We start from the raw sequence: 18903 nt of genomic DNA, 5'->3' as shown, positions 1-18903 counted from the left end.
ATTTTGTTGAGGATTTTTGCATCTATGTTCATCAGTGATATTGGCCTGTAGTTTTCTTTCTTTGTGACATCCTTGCCTGGTTTTGGTATCAGGGTGATGGTGGCCTCGTAGAATGAGTTTGGGAGTGTTCCTCCCTCTGCTATATTTTGGAAGAGTTTGAGAAGGATAGGTGTTAGCTCTTCTCTAAATGCTTGATAGAATTCGCCTGTGAAGCCATCTGGTCCTGGGCTTTTGTTTGTTGGAAGATTTTTTATCACAGTTTCAATTTCAGTGCTTGTGATTGGTCTATTCATATTTTCTATTTCTTCCTGATTCAGTCTTGGCAGGTTGTGCATTTCTAAGAATTTGTCCATTTTATTGGCATAGAGTTGCTTGTAGTAATCTCTCATGATCTTTTGTATTTCTGCAGTGTCAGTTGTTACTTCTCCTTTTTCATTTCTAATTCTATTGATTTGAGTCTTCTCCCTTCTTTTCTTGATGAGTCTGGCTAATGGTTTGTCAATTTTGTTTATCTTCTCAAAGAACCAGCTTTTAGGTTTATTGATCTTTGCTATCATTTCCTTCATTTCTTTTTCATTTATTTCTGATCTGATCTTTATGATTTCTTTCCTTCTGCTAACTTTGGGGGTTTTTTGTTCTTCTTTCTCTAATTGCTTTAGGTGCAGGGTCAGGTTGTTTACTCGAAATGTTTCCTGTTTCTTAAGGTGGGATTGTATTGCTATAAACTTCCCCCTTAGAACTGCTTTTGCTACGTCCCATAGGTTTTGGGTCGTCGTGTCTCCATTGTCATTTGTTTCTAGGTATTTTTTTATTTCCTCTTTGATTTCTTCAGTGATCACTTTGTTATTGAGTAGTGTATTGTTTAGCCTCCATGTGTTTGTATTTTTTACAGATCTTTTCCTGTAATTGATGTCTAGTCTCATAGCATTGTGGTCGGAAAAGATACTTGATACAATTTCAATTTTCTTAAATTTACCAAGGCTTGATTTGTGACCCAAGATATGATCTATCCTGGAGAATGTTCCATGAGCACTTGAGAAAAATGTGTATTCTGTTGTTTTTGGATGGAATGTCCTATAAATATCAACTAAGTCCATCTTGTTTAATGTATCATTTAAAGCTTGTGTTTCCTTATTTATTTTCATTTTGGATGATCTGTCCATTGGTGAAAGTGGGGTGTTAAAGTCCCCTACTATGAGTGTGTTACTGTCGATTTCCCCTTTTATGGCTGTTAGTATTTGCCTTATGTATTGAGGTGCTCCTATGTTGGGTGCATACATATTTACAATTGTTATATCTTCTTCTTGGATCGACCCCTTTATCGTTATGTAGTGTCCTTCTTTGTCTCTTCTAATAGTCTTTATTTTAAAGTCTATTTTGTCTGATATAAGAATTGCTACTCCAGCTTTCTTTTGATTTCCATTTGCATGGAATATCTTTTTCCATCCCCTTACTTTCAATCTGTATGTGTCTCTAGGTCTGAAGTGGGTCTCTTGTAGACAGCATATATATGGGTCTTGTTTTTGTATCCATTCAGCCAATCTGTGTCCTTTGGTGGGAGCATTTATTCCATTTACATTTAAGGTAATTATTGATATGTATGTTCCTATTCCCATTTCCTTAATTGCTTTGGGTTCGTTATTGTAGGTATATTCCTTCTGTTGTGTTTCTTGCCCAGAGAAGTTCCTTTAGCATTTGTTGTAAAGCTGGTTTGGTGGTGCTGAACTCTCTCAGCTTTTGCTTGTCTGTAAAGGTTTTAATTTCTCCATCAAATCTGAATGAGATCCTTGCTGGGTAGAGTAATCTTGGTTGCAGGTTTCTCTCCTTCATCACTTTAATTATGTCCTGCCACTCCCTTCTGGCTTGTAGAGTTTCTGCTGAGAGATCAGCTGTTATCCTGACGGGGATTCCCTTGTGTGTTATTTGTTGTTTTTCCCTTGCTGCTTTTAATATGATTTCTTTGTGTTTAATTTTTGACAGTTTGATTAATATGTGTCTTGGTGTGTTTCTCCTTAGATTTATTCTGTATGGGACTCTCTGTGCCTCCTGGACTTGATTAACTATTTCCTTTCCCATATTAGGGAAGTTTTCAACTATAATCTCTTCAAATATTTTCTCAGTCCCTTTCTTTTTCTCTTCTTCTTCTGGAACCCCTATAATTCGAATGTTGGTGCGTTTAATGTTGTCCCAGAGGTCTCTGAGACTGTCCTCTGTTCTTTTCATTCTTTTTTCTTTATTTTGCTCTGCAGCAGTTCTTTCCACTATTTTATCTTCCACCTCACTTATCCGTTCTTCTGCCTCAGTTATTCTGCTATTGATCCCATCTAGAGTATTTTTCATTTCATTTATTGTGTTTTTAATTGATGCTTGATTCATCTTTAGTTCTTCTAGGTCCTTGTTAACTGTTTCTTGCATTTTGTCTGTTCTATTTCCAAGATTTTGGATCTTGGAAATAGAATCTTGGATCATCTTTACTATCATTATTCTGAATTCTTTTTCAGGTAGACTGCCTATTACCTCTTCATTTGTTAGGTCTGGTAGGTTTTTATCTTGCTCCTTCACCTGCTGTGTGTTTTTCTGTCTTCTCATTTTGCTTATCTTACTGTGTTTGGGGTCTCCTTTTTGCAGGCTGCAGATTCGTAGTTCCCGTTGTTTTTGGTGTCTGTCCCCAGTGGCTAAGGTTGTTTCAGTAGGTTGTGTAGGCTTCCTGGTGGGGGGGACTAGTGCCTGTGTTCTGGTGGTTGAGGCTCGATCTTGTCTTTCTGGTGGACAGGTCCACATCTGGTGGTGTGTTTGGGGTTGCCTGTGGCCTTATTATGTTTTTATGCAGCCTCTCTGCTAATGAGTGGGGTTGTGTTCCTGCCTTGCTAGTTGCTTGGCATAGGGTGACCAGCACTGTAGCTTGCTGGTCGTTGACTGAAGCTGGGTGCTGGTGTTGAGATGGAGATCTCTGGGAGATTTTCGCCGCTTGATATTATGTGGAGGTGGGAGGTCTCTTGTGGACCCGTGTCCTGAAGTTGGCTCTCCCACTTCAGAGGCACAGCACTGACTCCTGGCTGCAGCACCAAGAGCCTTTCATCTACCTGGCTCAGAATAGAAGGGAGAAAAAGTAGAAAGAAAGAATTCGTAGAAGAAAGAAAGAGAGAGAGAAAGAAAGAAGAAGGAAAGAAAGGAAGGAAGGTAGGAAGAAAGAAAGAAAGGAGGGAGGGAGGAAGGATGGAAAGAAAGAAAGGAGGGAGGGAGGGAGGAAAGAAAAAGAAAGTGAATGGAAGAAGGGAGGGAGGGAGGAAAGAAAGAAAGACAGGAGGGAGGGAAGGAGGAAGGAAAGGAAAAGAAAGTGAAAGGAAGAAGGGTGGGAGGGAGGGAGGAAGGAAAGAAAGGAGGGAGGGAGGGAGGGAGGAAGGAAAGAAAAAGAAAGAGTGAAAGGAAGAAGGGAGGGAGGGAGGGAGGAAGGAAAGAAAGAGAAAGAAGGAAAGGAGGGGCAGAGGGAGGGAGGGAGGAAGGGAAGGTAGGAAAAAAAGAACGAGCAGGTAAAGTAAACTAGAATAAAGTATGAAATATAGTAGCGTTATTAAAATTAAAAAGTAATTATTGAAAAAAAACGGACAGATAGAACCCTGGGACATATAGTGGAAGCAAAGCTATACACAGAAAATCTCACACAGAAGCATACACATACACATTCACAAAAAGAGAGCAGGGGGAAAAATCGAAAATCTTGCTCTCAAAGTCCACCTCCTCAATTTGGGATAATTCGTTGTAAAAAGAGGAAAAGGGGGGAAAGTCTTAAATCTTGTCCTCAAAGTCCACCTCCTGAATTTGGGATGATTCGCTGTCCATTTATGCACTCCACAGACGCAGGGGCACATCAAATGGGCCGTGGAGCTTTAATCCGCTGCCTCCGAGGCTGCACAGAGAGATTTCCCTGTCTCTTCTCTGCTCTCACAGCTCCCGGGTCTCAGCCTTGGACCTGGCCCCGCCTCTGCACGTAGGTCGCTGAAGGGCGTCCGTTCTTCGCTCAGACAGGACGGGTTTAAAGGAGCCGCTGATTCGGGGGCTCTGGCTCACTCAGGCAGAGGGGAGGGAGGGGCGCGCAGTGTGGGGCGGGCCTGCGGCGGCAGAGGCCGGCGTGACGTTGCACCAGCCCGAGGCGCTCCGTGCGCTTTCCCGGGAAAGCCGCCCCTGGGTCCAGGGACCCCGGCAGTGGCGGGGTGCACGGGCTCCCCGGAAGGCGGGGTGGACAGTGACCTGCGCTCGCACACAGGCCTTGTGGCGGCGGCAGCAGCAGCCCCAGCATCCCACGCCCGTCTCTGGGGTCCGTGCCTTTCTTTAGCCGCGGCTCGCGCCCGTCTCTGGTGCTTCTTTAAGCAGCTCTCTTAATGCCCTCTCCTCGCGCACCAGAAAACAAAGGGGAAGAAAAAGTCTCTTGCCTCTTCGGCAGCTCCAGACTTTTTCCCCCCGGACTCCCTCGGGACTCCCTCCGGGCTAGCCGTGGTGCACTAACCCCTTCAGGCTTTCTTCCTGCCGGCAGCCCCAGTCCTCTCCCTGCGCTCCGACTGAAAGCCGATACCCGAGCCTCAGCTCCCAGCCCCGCCCGCCCCGGCGGCTGAGCAGACAAGTCTCTCGGGCTGGTGTGTGCCTGAGGGCACCGATCCTCTGTTTCGGAATCTCTCCGCTTTGCCCTCCACACCCCTGTTGCTGTGCTCTCCTCCGCTACTCCGAAGCTTTCCCCCTCCGCCACCTGCAGTCTCTGACCCCGAAGGGGCTTCTAGTGTGGGGAAACCTTTCCCCCTTCACGGCTCCCTCCCACTGGTGCAGGTCCTGTCCCTATCCTTTTGTCTCTGTTTATTCTTTTTTCTTTTGTCCTACCCAGGTATGTGGGGAGTTTCTTGCCTTTTGGGGGGTCTGAGTTCTTCTGTCAGCGTTCAGTAGGTGTTCTGTAGGAGTTGTTCCACGTGTAGATGAATTTCTGATGTATCTGTGGGGAGGAAGGTGATCTCCGCGTCTTACTCTTCCGCCATCTTCCTCCGGGAGCGGCAGGTGGATTCTTAACCACTGAGTCACTAGGGAAGCCCTGTTGCTTTTTCTTTAGGCGTAAAAAAAAATTCACAAATAATAGGTGAGTATTCTCACTATAAAGGAAGCAAGCAATAAATACAATTAATTAAAATATTTTATATACATAAAAATATTCAATATTTAATATTGATAAGAGTTTTAAATGCAAAATCCTGTATTAGAATAACAGTTTGAGCTTTAGCACCCATAATTATTTATTTATTCAATTACTGAGAATGTCAGCCTACATGACTGGGCCTCCCTCTCTTTCCAATATGCTTTTAGAACTTGTAAAGGCATGTCTTTTGGCTAAGAATTAGAGAAAAGTAAGACAGCATTGTGAATAGTTAGACGTTAAGAATACTATTACTGGGAATTCCCTGGCGGTCCAGTGGTTAGGACTCTGCGCTTCCACTGCAGGGGGCAAGGGTTCGATCCCTGCTTGGGGAACTAAGGTCCGACATGCCACGTGGCCAAAAAAAAAAAGCTATTACCATTATAATTAATTTTCAAAGAACACATTTATTCTTCACTGAAAAACTTTAAAAGTTTTCCCTTTAAGTTTTATACTCATTTCAACCAAAATGGTTATTTTTGGAGAGACTAGCTATAGCTCTTGAATGACGGGCATTAACTATTGCTGTTATGTAACCAGTCTCTTATTGTCTCATGATGGTATTTTTATTATTATGGATCCAAGTTCTCATTCTGCTTTATTTTGCCTTAGGCATTTTCAATTAGGTATTTCACTTGGTTTGTGTGTGAGAAAATGTTATCCCTGTGGTTTTGTCCAGAAATGCTGCATGGGATTTTTTCTAAAATGATTTATTTTGTTGAGCACTATCCTTTTTTTCCCCCCTATGATGATATGTCAGCTGAAAATGTAGCATTTATTTCTTCCTGAAAGGGAGGTATTGATTTTACATTTGCTATATCCTTAGACTATCTCACCATGTCATCTGGGATGAGATGAGAAGCCAGTGCCAATAGTCTAAATATTCCACGAACGGCAGTGAATGTCTACCATATACCAGGCACTGCCTTCAACACTAAGACTTCATAGAGGCATTAGAGAAGCTCCACTCTTCTGAAGCTCCCTATCTGTAGAGAAGCCAACAGATAAACAACTAAACGCCATTCTGTGTGCCATGTGCCACAGTGCAGATGGCATGGAGGGTGGGTGGGACACAGGGGAGGACTGGCTGGCCGAGTCCATCTGGGAGTTCAGGGAAGGCGTTTAGAGGTTAGCCGTGAGCTGAGTCTGGAAGGATGGATTAATTTTCAGGAATAAGGAGGAAATGACATTCTAGGCAGAAGGAGCCACATGGACAAAGTGTGGAGATGCAAAATCGCAGGGTGCTTTTGGGAAATTATGAGATGTCCCATTTGGCTGGAGTGCTCAGGAACTGAAGCAGAAGCTGGAGGACTGTACTCTTTCTGGAGTATATTCTTGGTGGCTGGTGCACTTCCTGTATTATATAGTAGAATGACTTGTGGACGAAATAAAATGTTGACTGGGGTTAATGGAGTAATTATGAAGGGATCTGGGTGATGATAACCAAATAAATAAATAAAACAAAATAAAATGTAATATAAAATATATAAAATAAAATACCTTTCCTCAAAATTCCCAGAATCTGTTTGTCACTGGAAATAGAGTTGTTGAAAAGAGATAGGAAGCAAACTCATTCTTGACTGATGATATTTTCAGTTTTCTTCCCAGCCTCCCTGCATTAACTTGGGGACAGTGTGGGGCTGGACACTGTGGATGCTCCCTCTACTCTGCAAATTTGGCCTAGCAGGTAGGTCAGCCTGTGCCCTTTTATGGATTATGTGATTCTTTTTGCATTCTTTGGATAAGAATTGTTAACTTGAGAACAAAGGGACGACACCTGGATATAGGCACACGTGGATGGACACTGGGGGATTTGTGGGCTCCCTGAATTTGCGTGGGGGTCTGTGTGCATGTTGATATATATTTATGCAGGTGCAAATTTTGCAAGATGGTCTGTCATATTTTCAAGGGGAGCTACAACCCTCCAAAAGATCAAGATTCGGGCTTCCCTGGTGGCGCAGTGGTTGAGAGTCCGCCTGCTGATGCAGGGGACGAGGGTTCGTGCCCCGGTCCGGGAGGATCCCACATGCCGCGGAGCAGCTGGGCCCGTGAGCCGTGGCCGCTGGGCCTGTGCATCCAGAGCCTGTGCTCCGCAACGGGAGAGGCCACAGCAGTGAGAGGCCTGCCTACCCCCCACCAAAAAAAAAAAAAATCAAGATTCACTGTTTTAGAGTAATGGTAGGTGCTTATCTTGATAATTTTTGTGTTAAGTGCATTGGTTTCATATGACACACACATAAAAAAATACCATTTTCACACCATTTGCCATAAATTTCAAGGATAAAAAGGGAAATGAAACACCATATACCTACAATGGTCCAACTCAAAACTATGGGCCTAATACCCATACAACACCTTGCAGGTCTAAGATGTATTACTTTGATCACATATTATGGTAAAAAAAAATTAAGACCAGATTAAAAGAAGTGGGGATTGTGCACTGGGGAAGTAGAGAAGACATGTAGTATACGTACTAGTCTGCTGAGGCTGCCATAACAAAATACCACAGACTGGGTGGCCTGAACAACAGAAGTTTATTTTCTCACAGTTGTGGAGACTGGAAGTCCAAGGTCAGGGTGCCTACAGAGTTGATTTTCTCTGACACCTCTCTCCTTGGCTTGTGGATAACCATCCTCTTGCTGCCTCTTCACATGGTCATCCGTCTGTGTATCTTAATCTCCTCTTATAAGGACACCAGTCAGATTGAATTAGGGCCCACTTTAATGGCCTCATTTTAATTAATACCTCTTTAAATGCCCTATTTCCAAATGTAGTCACCTTCTGAGGTATTGGCAGAGAGATGTGAGTTTTGAGGGGAGGGACATAATTCAGCCCATAACATGTAGTAATTGGGGGTCACCCAGAAGGCAGTTGTGATCTGGAGATAATGAGAATGTCTTCCAGACCTCTGTCCTGGCCTGGCCTGCCCTGCAGCTCCCTGGAGTTACACATGTGTCACTCCAGGGCTTTGTGGATAATACAGGCAGGTAAGCCTGTGTCTCTCTGTCTCATTCAGCTTCTTTTGGCCACCTCAGAAATCAACAGTTGCTCCCAGTTAATCCAATTTAAAGTTCTGCTTATGAGGATCATGACACCTTTCCCCTCGACTTGTCTTTTTCGATCTTGGATCTTTGTCTTCTCTGACCATGTTTCACTTAATAATTTCCTACATAACTGACTCCAGCTTCCACACTACTTCCCTTCTAGACTATTCTTCCCTTGGTCTCAGCCTTGCCCTTCTTTTATTTCAAGACATTTTTCAGAACAAACACTAACTTTACAACAGTACCAAAGTGATAATGAGCATAGAGCGAAGAAGGGAGATCAAGAACAGCTTTTTAATTTTGAAAAATATTCCTTTTGCATGTGGGAAATTCTCTGATAAGCAAGAACATTCTCCTTATTTTTCTTACAGGAAAGTTATGACTATTTCTCCTTATTTCTAAAAATAGGGGAAATAGTTATTTCTAGAAATGTAGAAATATGGTTATATGTTTCTTCTTAAGAAGTGGGAGAAGGATAGTTGTGTGAGAGGGACAAATCTAGACTTCAGTTGTCCATGTTTAAAAAATAAACATTCTGTTTTAATTTTAAATTTACACAAATATTGTGAACATAGTGTAGAGAATTCTTATATACCCCTCATCCAGTTTCCCTCATTGTTACTATTTTATAATACCATAGTATATTTGACAAAACTAAGAAACTGATACTAGCACATGACTATCAAGTAAATTCCAGACTTTATTTGGATTTCACTAGTTTTTCCTTAATGTTCTCTTTCTGTTCCGGGATCTAATTCAGGGTAGCATACTGCATTGAACTGTCATGTCTCCTTAGTCACTTCTGGTCGGTGACAGTTTTTTAGCTTTCCCTTATTTCTCATGACCATGGCAGTCTTGAGGAGTACTGCCGGTACTCCTGTTTTTGTTTTTTTAACATCTTTACTGGAGTATAATTGCTTTACAATTATTGTTGTGTTAGTTTCTGCTGTATAACAAAGTGAATCAGCTATATGTATACATATGTCCCCATATCCCCTCCCTCTTGCATCTCCCACCCACCCTCCCTATATCACCCCTCTAGGTGGTAACAAAGCACCGAGCTGATCTGCCTGTGCAATGCAGCTACTTCCCACTAGCTATCTATTTTACATTTGGTAGTGTATATATGTCAGTGCTACTCTCTCAGTTCATCCCAGCTTACCCTTCCCCCTCCCTGTGTCCTCAAGTCCATTCTCTATGTCTGCATCTTTATTCCTGTCCTGCCCCTAGGTTCTTCAGAACCTTTTTTTTCCCCTCAGAGTCCATATATATGCATTGGCATACAGTATTTGTTTTTCTCTTTCTGACTTACTTCACTCTGTATGACAGACTCTAGGTCCATCCACCTCACTACAAATAACTCAATTTCATTTCTTTTTTTGGCTGAATAACAACATTCCATTACTCAGATATGTGCCACATCTTCTTTATCCATTCATCTGTCGATGGACACTTAGGTTGCTTCTATGTCCTCACTGTTGTAAATAGAGCTTCATTGAACATTGTGGTACATACATGACTCTTTTTGAATTATGGTTTTCTTGGGTTATATGCCCAGTAGTGGGATTGCTGGGTCATTTGGTAGTTCTATTTTTAGTTTCTTAAGGAACCTCCATACTGTTCTCCATAGTGGCTGTATCAGTTTACATTCCCACCAACAGTGCAAGAGGGTTCCCTTTTCCCCACACCCTCTCTGGCATTTATTGTTTGTAGATTTTTTGATGATGGCCATTCTGACTGGTGTGAGGTGATACCTCATTGTAGTTTTGATTTGCATTTCTCTAATGATTAGTGATGTTGAACAGCTTTTCATGTGTTTGTTGGCGATCTGTATCTCTTCTTTGGAGAAATGTCTATTTAGGTCTTCTGCCCATTTTTGGATTGGTTTTTTTGTTTTTTTTTGATATTGAGCTGCATGAGCTGCTTGTATATTTTGGAGATGAATCCTTTGTCAGTTGCTTCGTTAGCAAATATTTTCTCCCATTCTGAGGGTTGTATTGTCGTCTTGTTTATGGTTTCCTTTGCTGTGCAAAAGCTTTTAAGTTTCATTAGGTCCCATTTGTTTACTTTTGTTTTTATTTCCCTTTCTCTAGGAGGGGTCAAAAAGGATCTTGCTGTGATTTATGTTGTAGAGTGTTCTGCTTATGTTTTCCTAAAGACTTATAGTGTCTGGCCTTACATTTAGGTCTTTAATCCATTTTGAGTTTACTTTTGTGTATGGTGTTAGTGTTCTAATTTCATTCTTTTACATGTAGCTGTCCAGTTTTCCCAGCACCACTTATTGAAGAGGCTGTCTTTTCTCCGTTGTATGTTCTTGCCTCCTTTATCAAAGATAAGGTGACCATATGTGCATGGGTTTATCTCTGCGCTTTCTATCCTGTTCCATTGATGCATGTTTCTATTATTGTGCCAGTACCATACTGTCTTGATTACTGTAGCTTTGTAGTATAGTCTGAAGTCAGGGAGCCTGATTCCTCCAGCTCCATTTTTCGTTCTCAAGATTGCTTTGGCTATTCGGGGTCTTTTGTGTTTCCATACAAATTGTGAAATTTTTTGTTCTAGTCTGTGAAAAATCCCATTGGTAGTTTTATAGGGATTGCATTGAACCTGTAGGTTGCCTTGGGTAGTATAGTCATTTTCACAATGTTGATTCTTCCAATCCAAGAACATGGTATATCTCTCCATCTATTTGTATCATCTTTAATTTCTTTCATCAGTGTCTTATAATTTTCTGCATACAGGTCTTTTTTCTTCTTAGGTAGGTTTATTCCTAGGTATTTTACTCTTTTTGTTACAATAGTAAATGGGAGTGTTTCCTTGATTTCTCTTTCAGATTTTTCATCATTAGTGTATATGAATGCAAGAGATTTCTGTGCATTAATTTTGTGTCCTGTACTTTACCAAAATCATTGATTAGCTCTAGCAGTTTTCTGGTGGCATCTTTAGAATTCTCTATGTATAGTATCATGTCATCTGCAAACAGTGCCCGTTTTACTTCTTTTCTGATTTGGATTCTTTTATTTCTTTTTCTTCTCTAATTGTTGTGGCTAGAGCTTCCAAAACTATGTTGAATAATAATGGTGAGAATGGGCAACCTTGTCCTGTTCCTGATCTTAGAGGAAATGGTTTCAGTTTTTCACAACTGAGAACGATGTTGGCTGTGGGTTTGTCATATATGGCCTTTATTATGTTGAGGTAGGTTCCCTCTATGCCTACTTTCTGTAGAGTTTTTTTTTATCATAAATTGGTGTTGAATTTTATCGAAAGCTTTTTCTGCATCTATTGAGATGATCATATGCTTTTTATCCTTCAATTTGTTAATATGGTGTATCACATTGATTGATCTGCATATATTGAAGTTTCCTTGCATTCCTGGGGTAAACCTCAGCTGATCATGGTGTATGATCCTGTTCATATGCTGCTGGATTCTGTTTGCTAGTATTTTGTTGAGGATTTTTGCATCTATTTTCATCAATAATATTGGCCTGTAGTTTTCTTTCTTTGTGTAGTTTTGGTATCAGGGTGATGGTGGCCTCGTGGAATGAGTTTGGGTGTGTTCCTCCCTCTGCTATATTTTGGAAGAGTGTGAGAAGTTTAGGTGTTAGCTCTTCTCTAAATGTTTGATAGAATTTGGCAGTGAAGCCATCTGGTCCTTGGCTTTTGTTTGTTGGAAGATTTTTAATCACAGTTTCAGTTTCAGTGCTTGTGATTGGTCTGTTCATATTTTCTGTTTCTTCCTGGTTCAGTCTCGGAAAGCTGTGCTTTTCTAAGAACTTGTCCATTTATTCCAGGTTGTCCATTTTATTGGCATAGAGTTGCTTGTAGTAGTCTCTTAGGATGCTTTGTATTTCTGCGGTGTCTGTTATAACTTCTCCTTTTTCATTTCTAATTTTATTAATTTCATTCCTCTCCCTCTTTTTCTTGATGAGACTGCCTAATGGTTTATCAATTTTATTTATCTTCTCAAAGAACCAACTTTTAGTTTTATTGATCTTTGCTATTGTTTTCTTTGTTTCTATCTCATTTATTTCTTCTCTGATCTTTATGATTTCTTTCCTTCTGCTAACTTTGGGTTTTGTTTGTTCTTCTTTCTCTAGTTCCTTTAGGTGAAAGGTTAGATTGTTTATTTGAGATTTTTCTTGTTTCTTGAGGTAGGCTTGTATAGCTATCAACTTCCCTCTTAGAACTGCTTTTGCTGCATCCCATAGGTTTTGGATCGTCGTGTTTTCATTGTCATTTGTCTCTAGGTATTTTTTGATTTCCTCTTTGATTTCTTCAGTGATCGCTTGGTTCTTTAGTAACGTATTGTTTAGCCTCCATGTGTTTGTGTTTTTTTGCGTTTTTTTCCCTGTAATCGATTTCTAATCTCATAGCATTGTGGTCAGAAAAGATGCTTGATATGATTTCAATTTTCTTAAATTTACTGAGGCTTGCTTTGTGACGCAAGATGTGATCTATCCTGGAGAATGATCCGTGCGCACTTGAGAAGAAAGTGTAATCTGCTGTTTTTGGATGGAATGTCCTATAAATATCAATTAAATCTATCTGGTCTATTGTGTCATTTAAAGCTTCTGTTTCCTTCTTTATTTTCATTTTGGATGATCTGTCCATTGGTGTAAGTGAGGTGTTAAAGTCCCCCACTATTATTGTGTTACTGTCGATTTCCTCTTTTATAGCTGTTAGCAGTTGCCTTACATATTGAGGTGCTCCTATGTTGGGTGCATATATATTTATAATTGTTATATCTTCTTCTTGGATTGATCCCTTGATCATTATGTAGTGTGCTTCCTTGTCTCTTGTAACATTCTTTATTTTAAAGTCTATTTTATCTGATATGAGTATTGCTATTCCAGCTTTCTTTTGATTTCCATTTGCATGGAATATCTTTTTCCATCCCCTCACTTTCAGTCTGAATGTGTCCCTAGGTCTGAAGTGGGTCTCTTATAGACAACATATATATGGGTTTCGTTTATGTATCCATTCAGCAAGCCTGTGTCTTTTGGTTGGAGCATTTAATCCATTCACGTTTAAGGTAGTTATCGATATGTATGTTCCTATTACCAGTTTCTTAATCGTTTTGGGTTTGTTTTTGTAGGTCCTTTTCTTCTCTTGTGTTTCCCGCTTAGAGAAGTTCCTTTAGCATTTGTTGTAGAGCTGGTTTGGTGGTGCTGAATTCTCTTAGCTTTTGCTTGTCTGTAAAGCTTCTGATTTCTCCATGGAACGTGGATGAGATCCTTGCTGGTTAGAGTAAGCTTGGTTGTAGGTTCTTCCCTTTCATCACTTTAAGTATATCATGCCATTCCCCCTGGCTTGTAGAGTTTCTGCTGAGAAATCAGCTGTTAACCTTTTGGGAGTTCCCTTATATGTTATTTGTCATTTTTCCCTTGCTGCTTTCAATAATTTTTCTTTGTCTTTAATTTTTGCCAATTTGATTACTATGTGTCTCAACATGTTTCTCCTTGGTTTTATACTGTATGGGACTCTCAGCGCTTCCTGGACTTGGGTAGCTATTTCCTTTCCCATGTTGGGGAAGTTTTTGACTATAATCTCTTCAAATATTTTCTCTGGTCCTTTCTCTCTCTCTTCTCCTTCTGGGACCCCTATAATGCAAATGTTGTTGCGTTTAATGTTCTCCCAGTGGCCTCTTAGGCTGTCTTTATTTCTTTTCATTCATTTTTCTTTATTCTGTTCTGCAGTAGTGAATTCCCCCATTCTGTCTTCCATGTTACTTATCCGTTCTTCTGCCTCAGTTATTCTGCTATAATTCTGCTATTATAATGTAGTTTTCATTTCAGTTATTGTATTGTTCTTCTCTGTTTGTTCTTTAATTCTTCTAGGTCTTTGTTATACATTTCTTGCATCTTCTCGATCTTTGCCTCCATTCTTTTTCCGAGGTCCTGGATCATCTTCACTGTCATTATTCTGAATTCTTTTTCTGGAAGGTTGCTTATCTCCACTTCATTTAGTTGTTTTTCTGGGGTTTTATCTTGTTCCTTTATCTGGTACATAGCCCTCTGCCTTTTCATCTTGTCTATGTTTCTGTGAATGTGGTTTTTGTTCTGCAGGCTGCAGGATTGTAGGTCTTCTTGCTTCTGCTCTCTGCCCTCTGGTGGATGAGACTATCTGTGAGGCTTGTGTAAGTTTCCTGATGGGAGGGACTGATGGTGGGTAGAGCTGACTGTTGCTCTGGTGGGCAGAGCTCCGTAAAACTTCAGTCTGCTTCTATGCTGATCGGTGGGACTGGGTTCCCTCCTTGTTGGTTGTTTGGCCTGAGGCAACCCAACAGTGGAGCCTACTTGGGCTCTTTGGTGGGGCTAATGACAGACTCTGGAAGGGCTCACACCAAGGAGTGCTTCCCAGAACTTCTGCTGTCAGTGTCCTTGTCCCCACAGTGAGCCACAGCCACCCCCCTGCCTCTGCAGGAGGCCCTCCAACACTAGCAGATAGGTCTGGTTCAGTCTCCCTTGGGGTCACTGCTCCTTCCCCTGGGTCCCGGTGCACACACTACTTTCTGTGTGCCTTCCAAGAGTGGAGTCACTGTTTCCCCCTGTCCTGTCAAAGTCCTGCAATCAAATTCCACTAGGCTTCAAAGTCTGATTCTCTAGGAATTCCTCCTCCAGTTGCCGGACCCCCAGGTTGAGAAGCTTGACGTGGGGCTCAGAACCTTCACTCCAGTGGGTTTACTTCTGTGGTATAAGTGTTCTCCAGTCTGTGAGTCACCCACCCAGCAGTTATAAGATTTGATTTTACTGTAATTGCACCCCTCCTACCGTCTCATTGTGGCTTCTCCTTTGTCTTTGGATGTGGGGTATCTTTTTTGGTGAGTTCCAGTGTCTTCCTGTCGATGATTGTCCAGCAGCTAGTTGTGATTCTGGTGTTCTCACAAGAGGGAGTGAGAGCACGTCCTTCTACTCCGCCGTCTTGGTTCCTCTCTATATAATCTCTTTATCAGTTATCTATGTCATTCCCAGCTTTAATATATGTGAATGTTATATCTTAGAGGGCATGAGGTGTCACATTCCAATCCAGATTTGAGTGATAAATTATATTATGATGGGGTCTATTGTAGTTTTATTTTACATTACCTTTAGTCATCAGTTCCAAGGGCAGTTTTATTTCTTTTATTTTATTTTTACTTTTGCACTAAATAATTGTGATTTTATTTTTTCACAAAGTACAAAGCTTTGCACCACATTACAGTAGTGTTCTAACACAAGAAAATCCCAACGTTTTCATTGTGGGGGGGGCAACAATTTATATATAGGATACTGATTTTATAGATTGCTAGTTACTTTTGACCTTTGGTTGATTCCAGTCCTTCAGTCACCAAATGAAGACATCATTGCAGTGTTGCCATCCCGCCACTCTGCCCCTCACTCCTGCTGCCTCCCTCAAGCAAATCCTTTCCAAGTGCATTTTCTAAACAGGCAGCCTAGCTCATTTCACCATCTACTGCTGCAACTCCCTCCAGTCTGTGTTGAGCACCTCATTCTTTTTCCTTCCAGCTCCACATGGTCTGGATCTGTGGCGAGTCCTGGGACTAGCCGAGGTGGATGGAAGAAGGCCAGTGTAGTTGCTATGGAAGGTGGCCTCCCTCTGGGTTATTTATTTACAATTTCTGTTTAAAAGCCTTGGTCTCTTACACCTCTAAGAACTGTGATTATTGGCATTTTACCTCCTTAATTTCCTTCCCTAGAGGCTTTGATGCCCCAAATCTCACAATGGTTTCCCACCTCCAAAAAGCCCTATAAGTCATTTTGTAGATGGCCTAAATGTGCATTACAGACCCTGACCCCTCTTCTTTGGTCTGAAATGTTAACATTTGGGACAGGTACAAAGTGTAAGTGCAGGAGACACCTTGACCTTCTGGAGAAGACTGTCACTGGCTGGCCTCCACTAGAAGGCAATGTAAAATTATATAGCCCCACCGCCACAGTGGAGAAGAGCGCTGGCTTGCAGTGAGCTTACTAGTGTGTCCTGAAGTTACTGCCAACGTATACTGCACAAGTGACTTCCTGAGTACTGGGATAGCGGGGTGCAAGGATAGAAGAAGGGTCCTTTGTAGGATGGAGGCCAGGGAGTGAGGAACAAAGGAGGAGCCAGGTGGGTAATGCAGAGGAGATGAGCAAGGAGGAAGAGGTGAGAGGAGATGGTAAGAAATAGGACAGAAAAGGAGGGGAAGAAGCAGGAAAGGAAAAGGGCAAACAGAGGGAAAAAACAGCCAGCAAATAGGAGAGAGGAAGTGGGGAGCTGGGGGAAAGAAGAGAGGGAGGAGAGCAATGAGATGCCAAAACTCTTTGGTGTGTCTCCAGAATTCTCAGGTAATACTCATCAGGTTATCTCATACTTGCTCAAGTTCAGGCAAGTTTAAAATCCTTTTGAAAATGGAGAAATCACCCTGTTTTTCCAAATGAAATTCCAATCCCAATCACTTCAGGGTTGGAGCATTCTTCTACCTTTCTCCTTTCCCTTCCCACCCGAAGGGCTGAGGGACACCCTCAGAGGCAGCAGGCAGCAGGCAGCAGGCAAGGGAAAGCACAGCCAGTGGCACTGGGAAATCTTTGAGAATCAATCCCGGATGTTGTGGGTTCTTTCTCAGTTATCAAGTGTGGAAATGAATGATTCTGTCAACGTATTTTTTTGGTATAGATTTTATTTTTATTTATCTATTTTTGGCTGCGTTGGGTCTTCATTGCTGCGCACAGGCTTTCTCTAGTTGCGGTGAGTGGGGGCTACTCTTTGTTGCGGTGCGCGGGCTTCTCATCACTGTGGCTTCTCTTGCTGTGGAGCATGGGCTCTAGGCGCATGGGCTTCAGTAGTTGTGGCTCACAGGCTCTAGAAAGCAGGCTCAGTAGTTGTGGCCACAGACTTAGTTGCTCCGTGGCATGTGGGATCTTCCTGGACTAAGGATAGAACCCGTGTCCCCTGCATTGGCAGGTGGATTCTTAACCACTGCATCACCAGAGAAACCCTGTCAACATATTTTTGAGGTAGGAAAGTAAACAGTGGCACATAACGCGTGAGGCCAGACCCACGTGGGTCAAGTAGGCCAACCTGTGAAGTAGGTGAGATGGACTTCAATGCCCTCTTTCCCCTCGCCTGGGGGCTGGTCTTCCTTTTGCTTCAGTAGGAGAGTTTTCTAAGAATTAGAGCTGCTTAAAAAAGAATGGACTAAAATTAGATAGTGGTGATGATTACACAACTCTATGAATATACTAAAAGCCAATGAATTGTACACTTCAAAAAGGTGAATTTTCTGGTGTGTGAATTATATCTCAATAAAGGTGTTATTGGCACAGGGTATGTTATGCATCCCGGAAGGGTAATTACCTGATTGTAGTTTAGCACCTTATAGTTAATATTACCTCCCACCCCGATTCCCACCATTTATGACTGTCTCAAGGCCTTTCTTTCTTTGCTTTTGGCAATAAATTTTGTTTCCTCTGTGTTCAGAAGGCAAAAGGAGCCCCGGTCCTGGAGAAGACTTTTGGCTACAACATATGGTATTTCCCAGAAAACAACACTAACTTCACAGAGACAATGAACACCACTAACCAGCAGCTTAAATTGTACCTGGGAGGCAAGACCTACAGGGTATATGTGATTTCTTACAATTCTCTTGGGAGTCTCCAGTGGCCACGCTTAGGATTCCAGCTATTGATGAAAAGTGTAAGTATAACATAAACTTCTTACTTAGATGCCTGACCCCATCCAAATGTCCAAGGAGTAGTCCCTATCCTCTCAGAGGCTGCTGTTTCTCTAGAGTCAAAATGATTCTGAAGTGAGGATTTCTTAGGTTATGGGGGAGTGATCATAATCTTTGAGTAATTCACGAACCTCTTGAAATAAAGTTCCTTTGGAACAAAGCCTGTGTTGAAAATCAGAGACTTCATAAATCATATGATACAAAGTCTTGAGCCTAGAATTTCTACATGCAGCTTGTATTTATTTTGTTCTGAGTCAATATAAGCTGGGTTAAGTCATAAAAATCTGTCAGATCTGCCACATTTATCCTCAGTGGCTGAAACCCCTCTTTTGAAATCTTCCCCTCACAGGATTGACTGCACCCCAGGCTTGGTTTGCTCACTCGTGTTTTCTCCTTTCCATTTGACTATCAAGTTAGGGAAATTTCTTATGTTTATACTTTCCAACAAATTGCTCGTTACACCTTTAATTAAGTAATTTTTAAAATGTTACTGCTCCCAGGTAAACTCATATTTTGTATTCTGTTTTGGAATAAAATAGCTTCTTTGAGTCTTAGTCAGGGAATTGCAAGCAATGGATTCCCTCTTCCCTGCTTTATTTTTCTCTGTAGATCTTACTATTCCTCATTCTATAGATTTTCTCATTTATTTTGATTATTACCTCTCTCTCCATCAATAGGATGCAAGTTCCACGAGGGCAGAGATTTTCTTTTTGGTCTGTTTTTCTCTTCTTCTCATTTTCTTTCTTTTCCTGGTCCTCCTCTCCTCCTCCTCCTCCATTTCCAAAATCTAGAATAAACATAGAGCAGTTGGCATAGAAAAGGCGCTCAGTAACTATTTGTTGAAACACACCATAGCTAGGGAATGCACTCTCCAATTCTCCATCTCTCTCTGTTTGCTTAGATCTAGGATTATATCAGGCATTTACACTACCAGCTCTAGACTTGTCTCCCTGTGCTTTCTTCTTTCTCTTCTTTTTTTT

General features: G+C 41.6%; 1 protein-coding gene across 1 annotated transcript in view; it reads left to right on the top strand.

Moving 5' to 3' along the window:
- Positions 1–18903, top strand: part of IL31RA (interleukin 31 receptor A) — a gene marked incomplete at both ends in the record, with an annotated part of 40942 nt that overhangs the window by 8841 nt on the left and 13198 nt on the right. Inside the window, 4 exon segments of the mRNA XM_079701608.1 lie at positions 15723–15787; positions 15791–15802; positions 17671–17839; positions 17842–17886. Coding sequence (XP_079557734.1) covers positions 15723–15787; positions 15791–15802; positions 17671–17839; positions 17842–17886 — 291 coding nt within the window.

This window comes from Hyperoodon ampullatus (assembly GCF_949752795.1).
Source record: "Hyperoodon ampullatus genome assembly, chromosome: 4".
In the NCBI taxonomy this organism is placed as follows: Eukaryota; Metazoa; Chordata; class Mammalia; order Artiodactyla; family Ziphiidae; genus Hyperoodon; species Hyperoodon ampullatus.
Note: the sequence above shows the minus strand (reverse complement) of the source record. Positions and strands in the feature narration are given on the sequence as shown.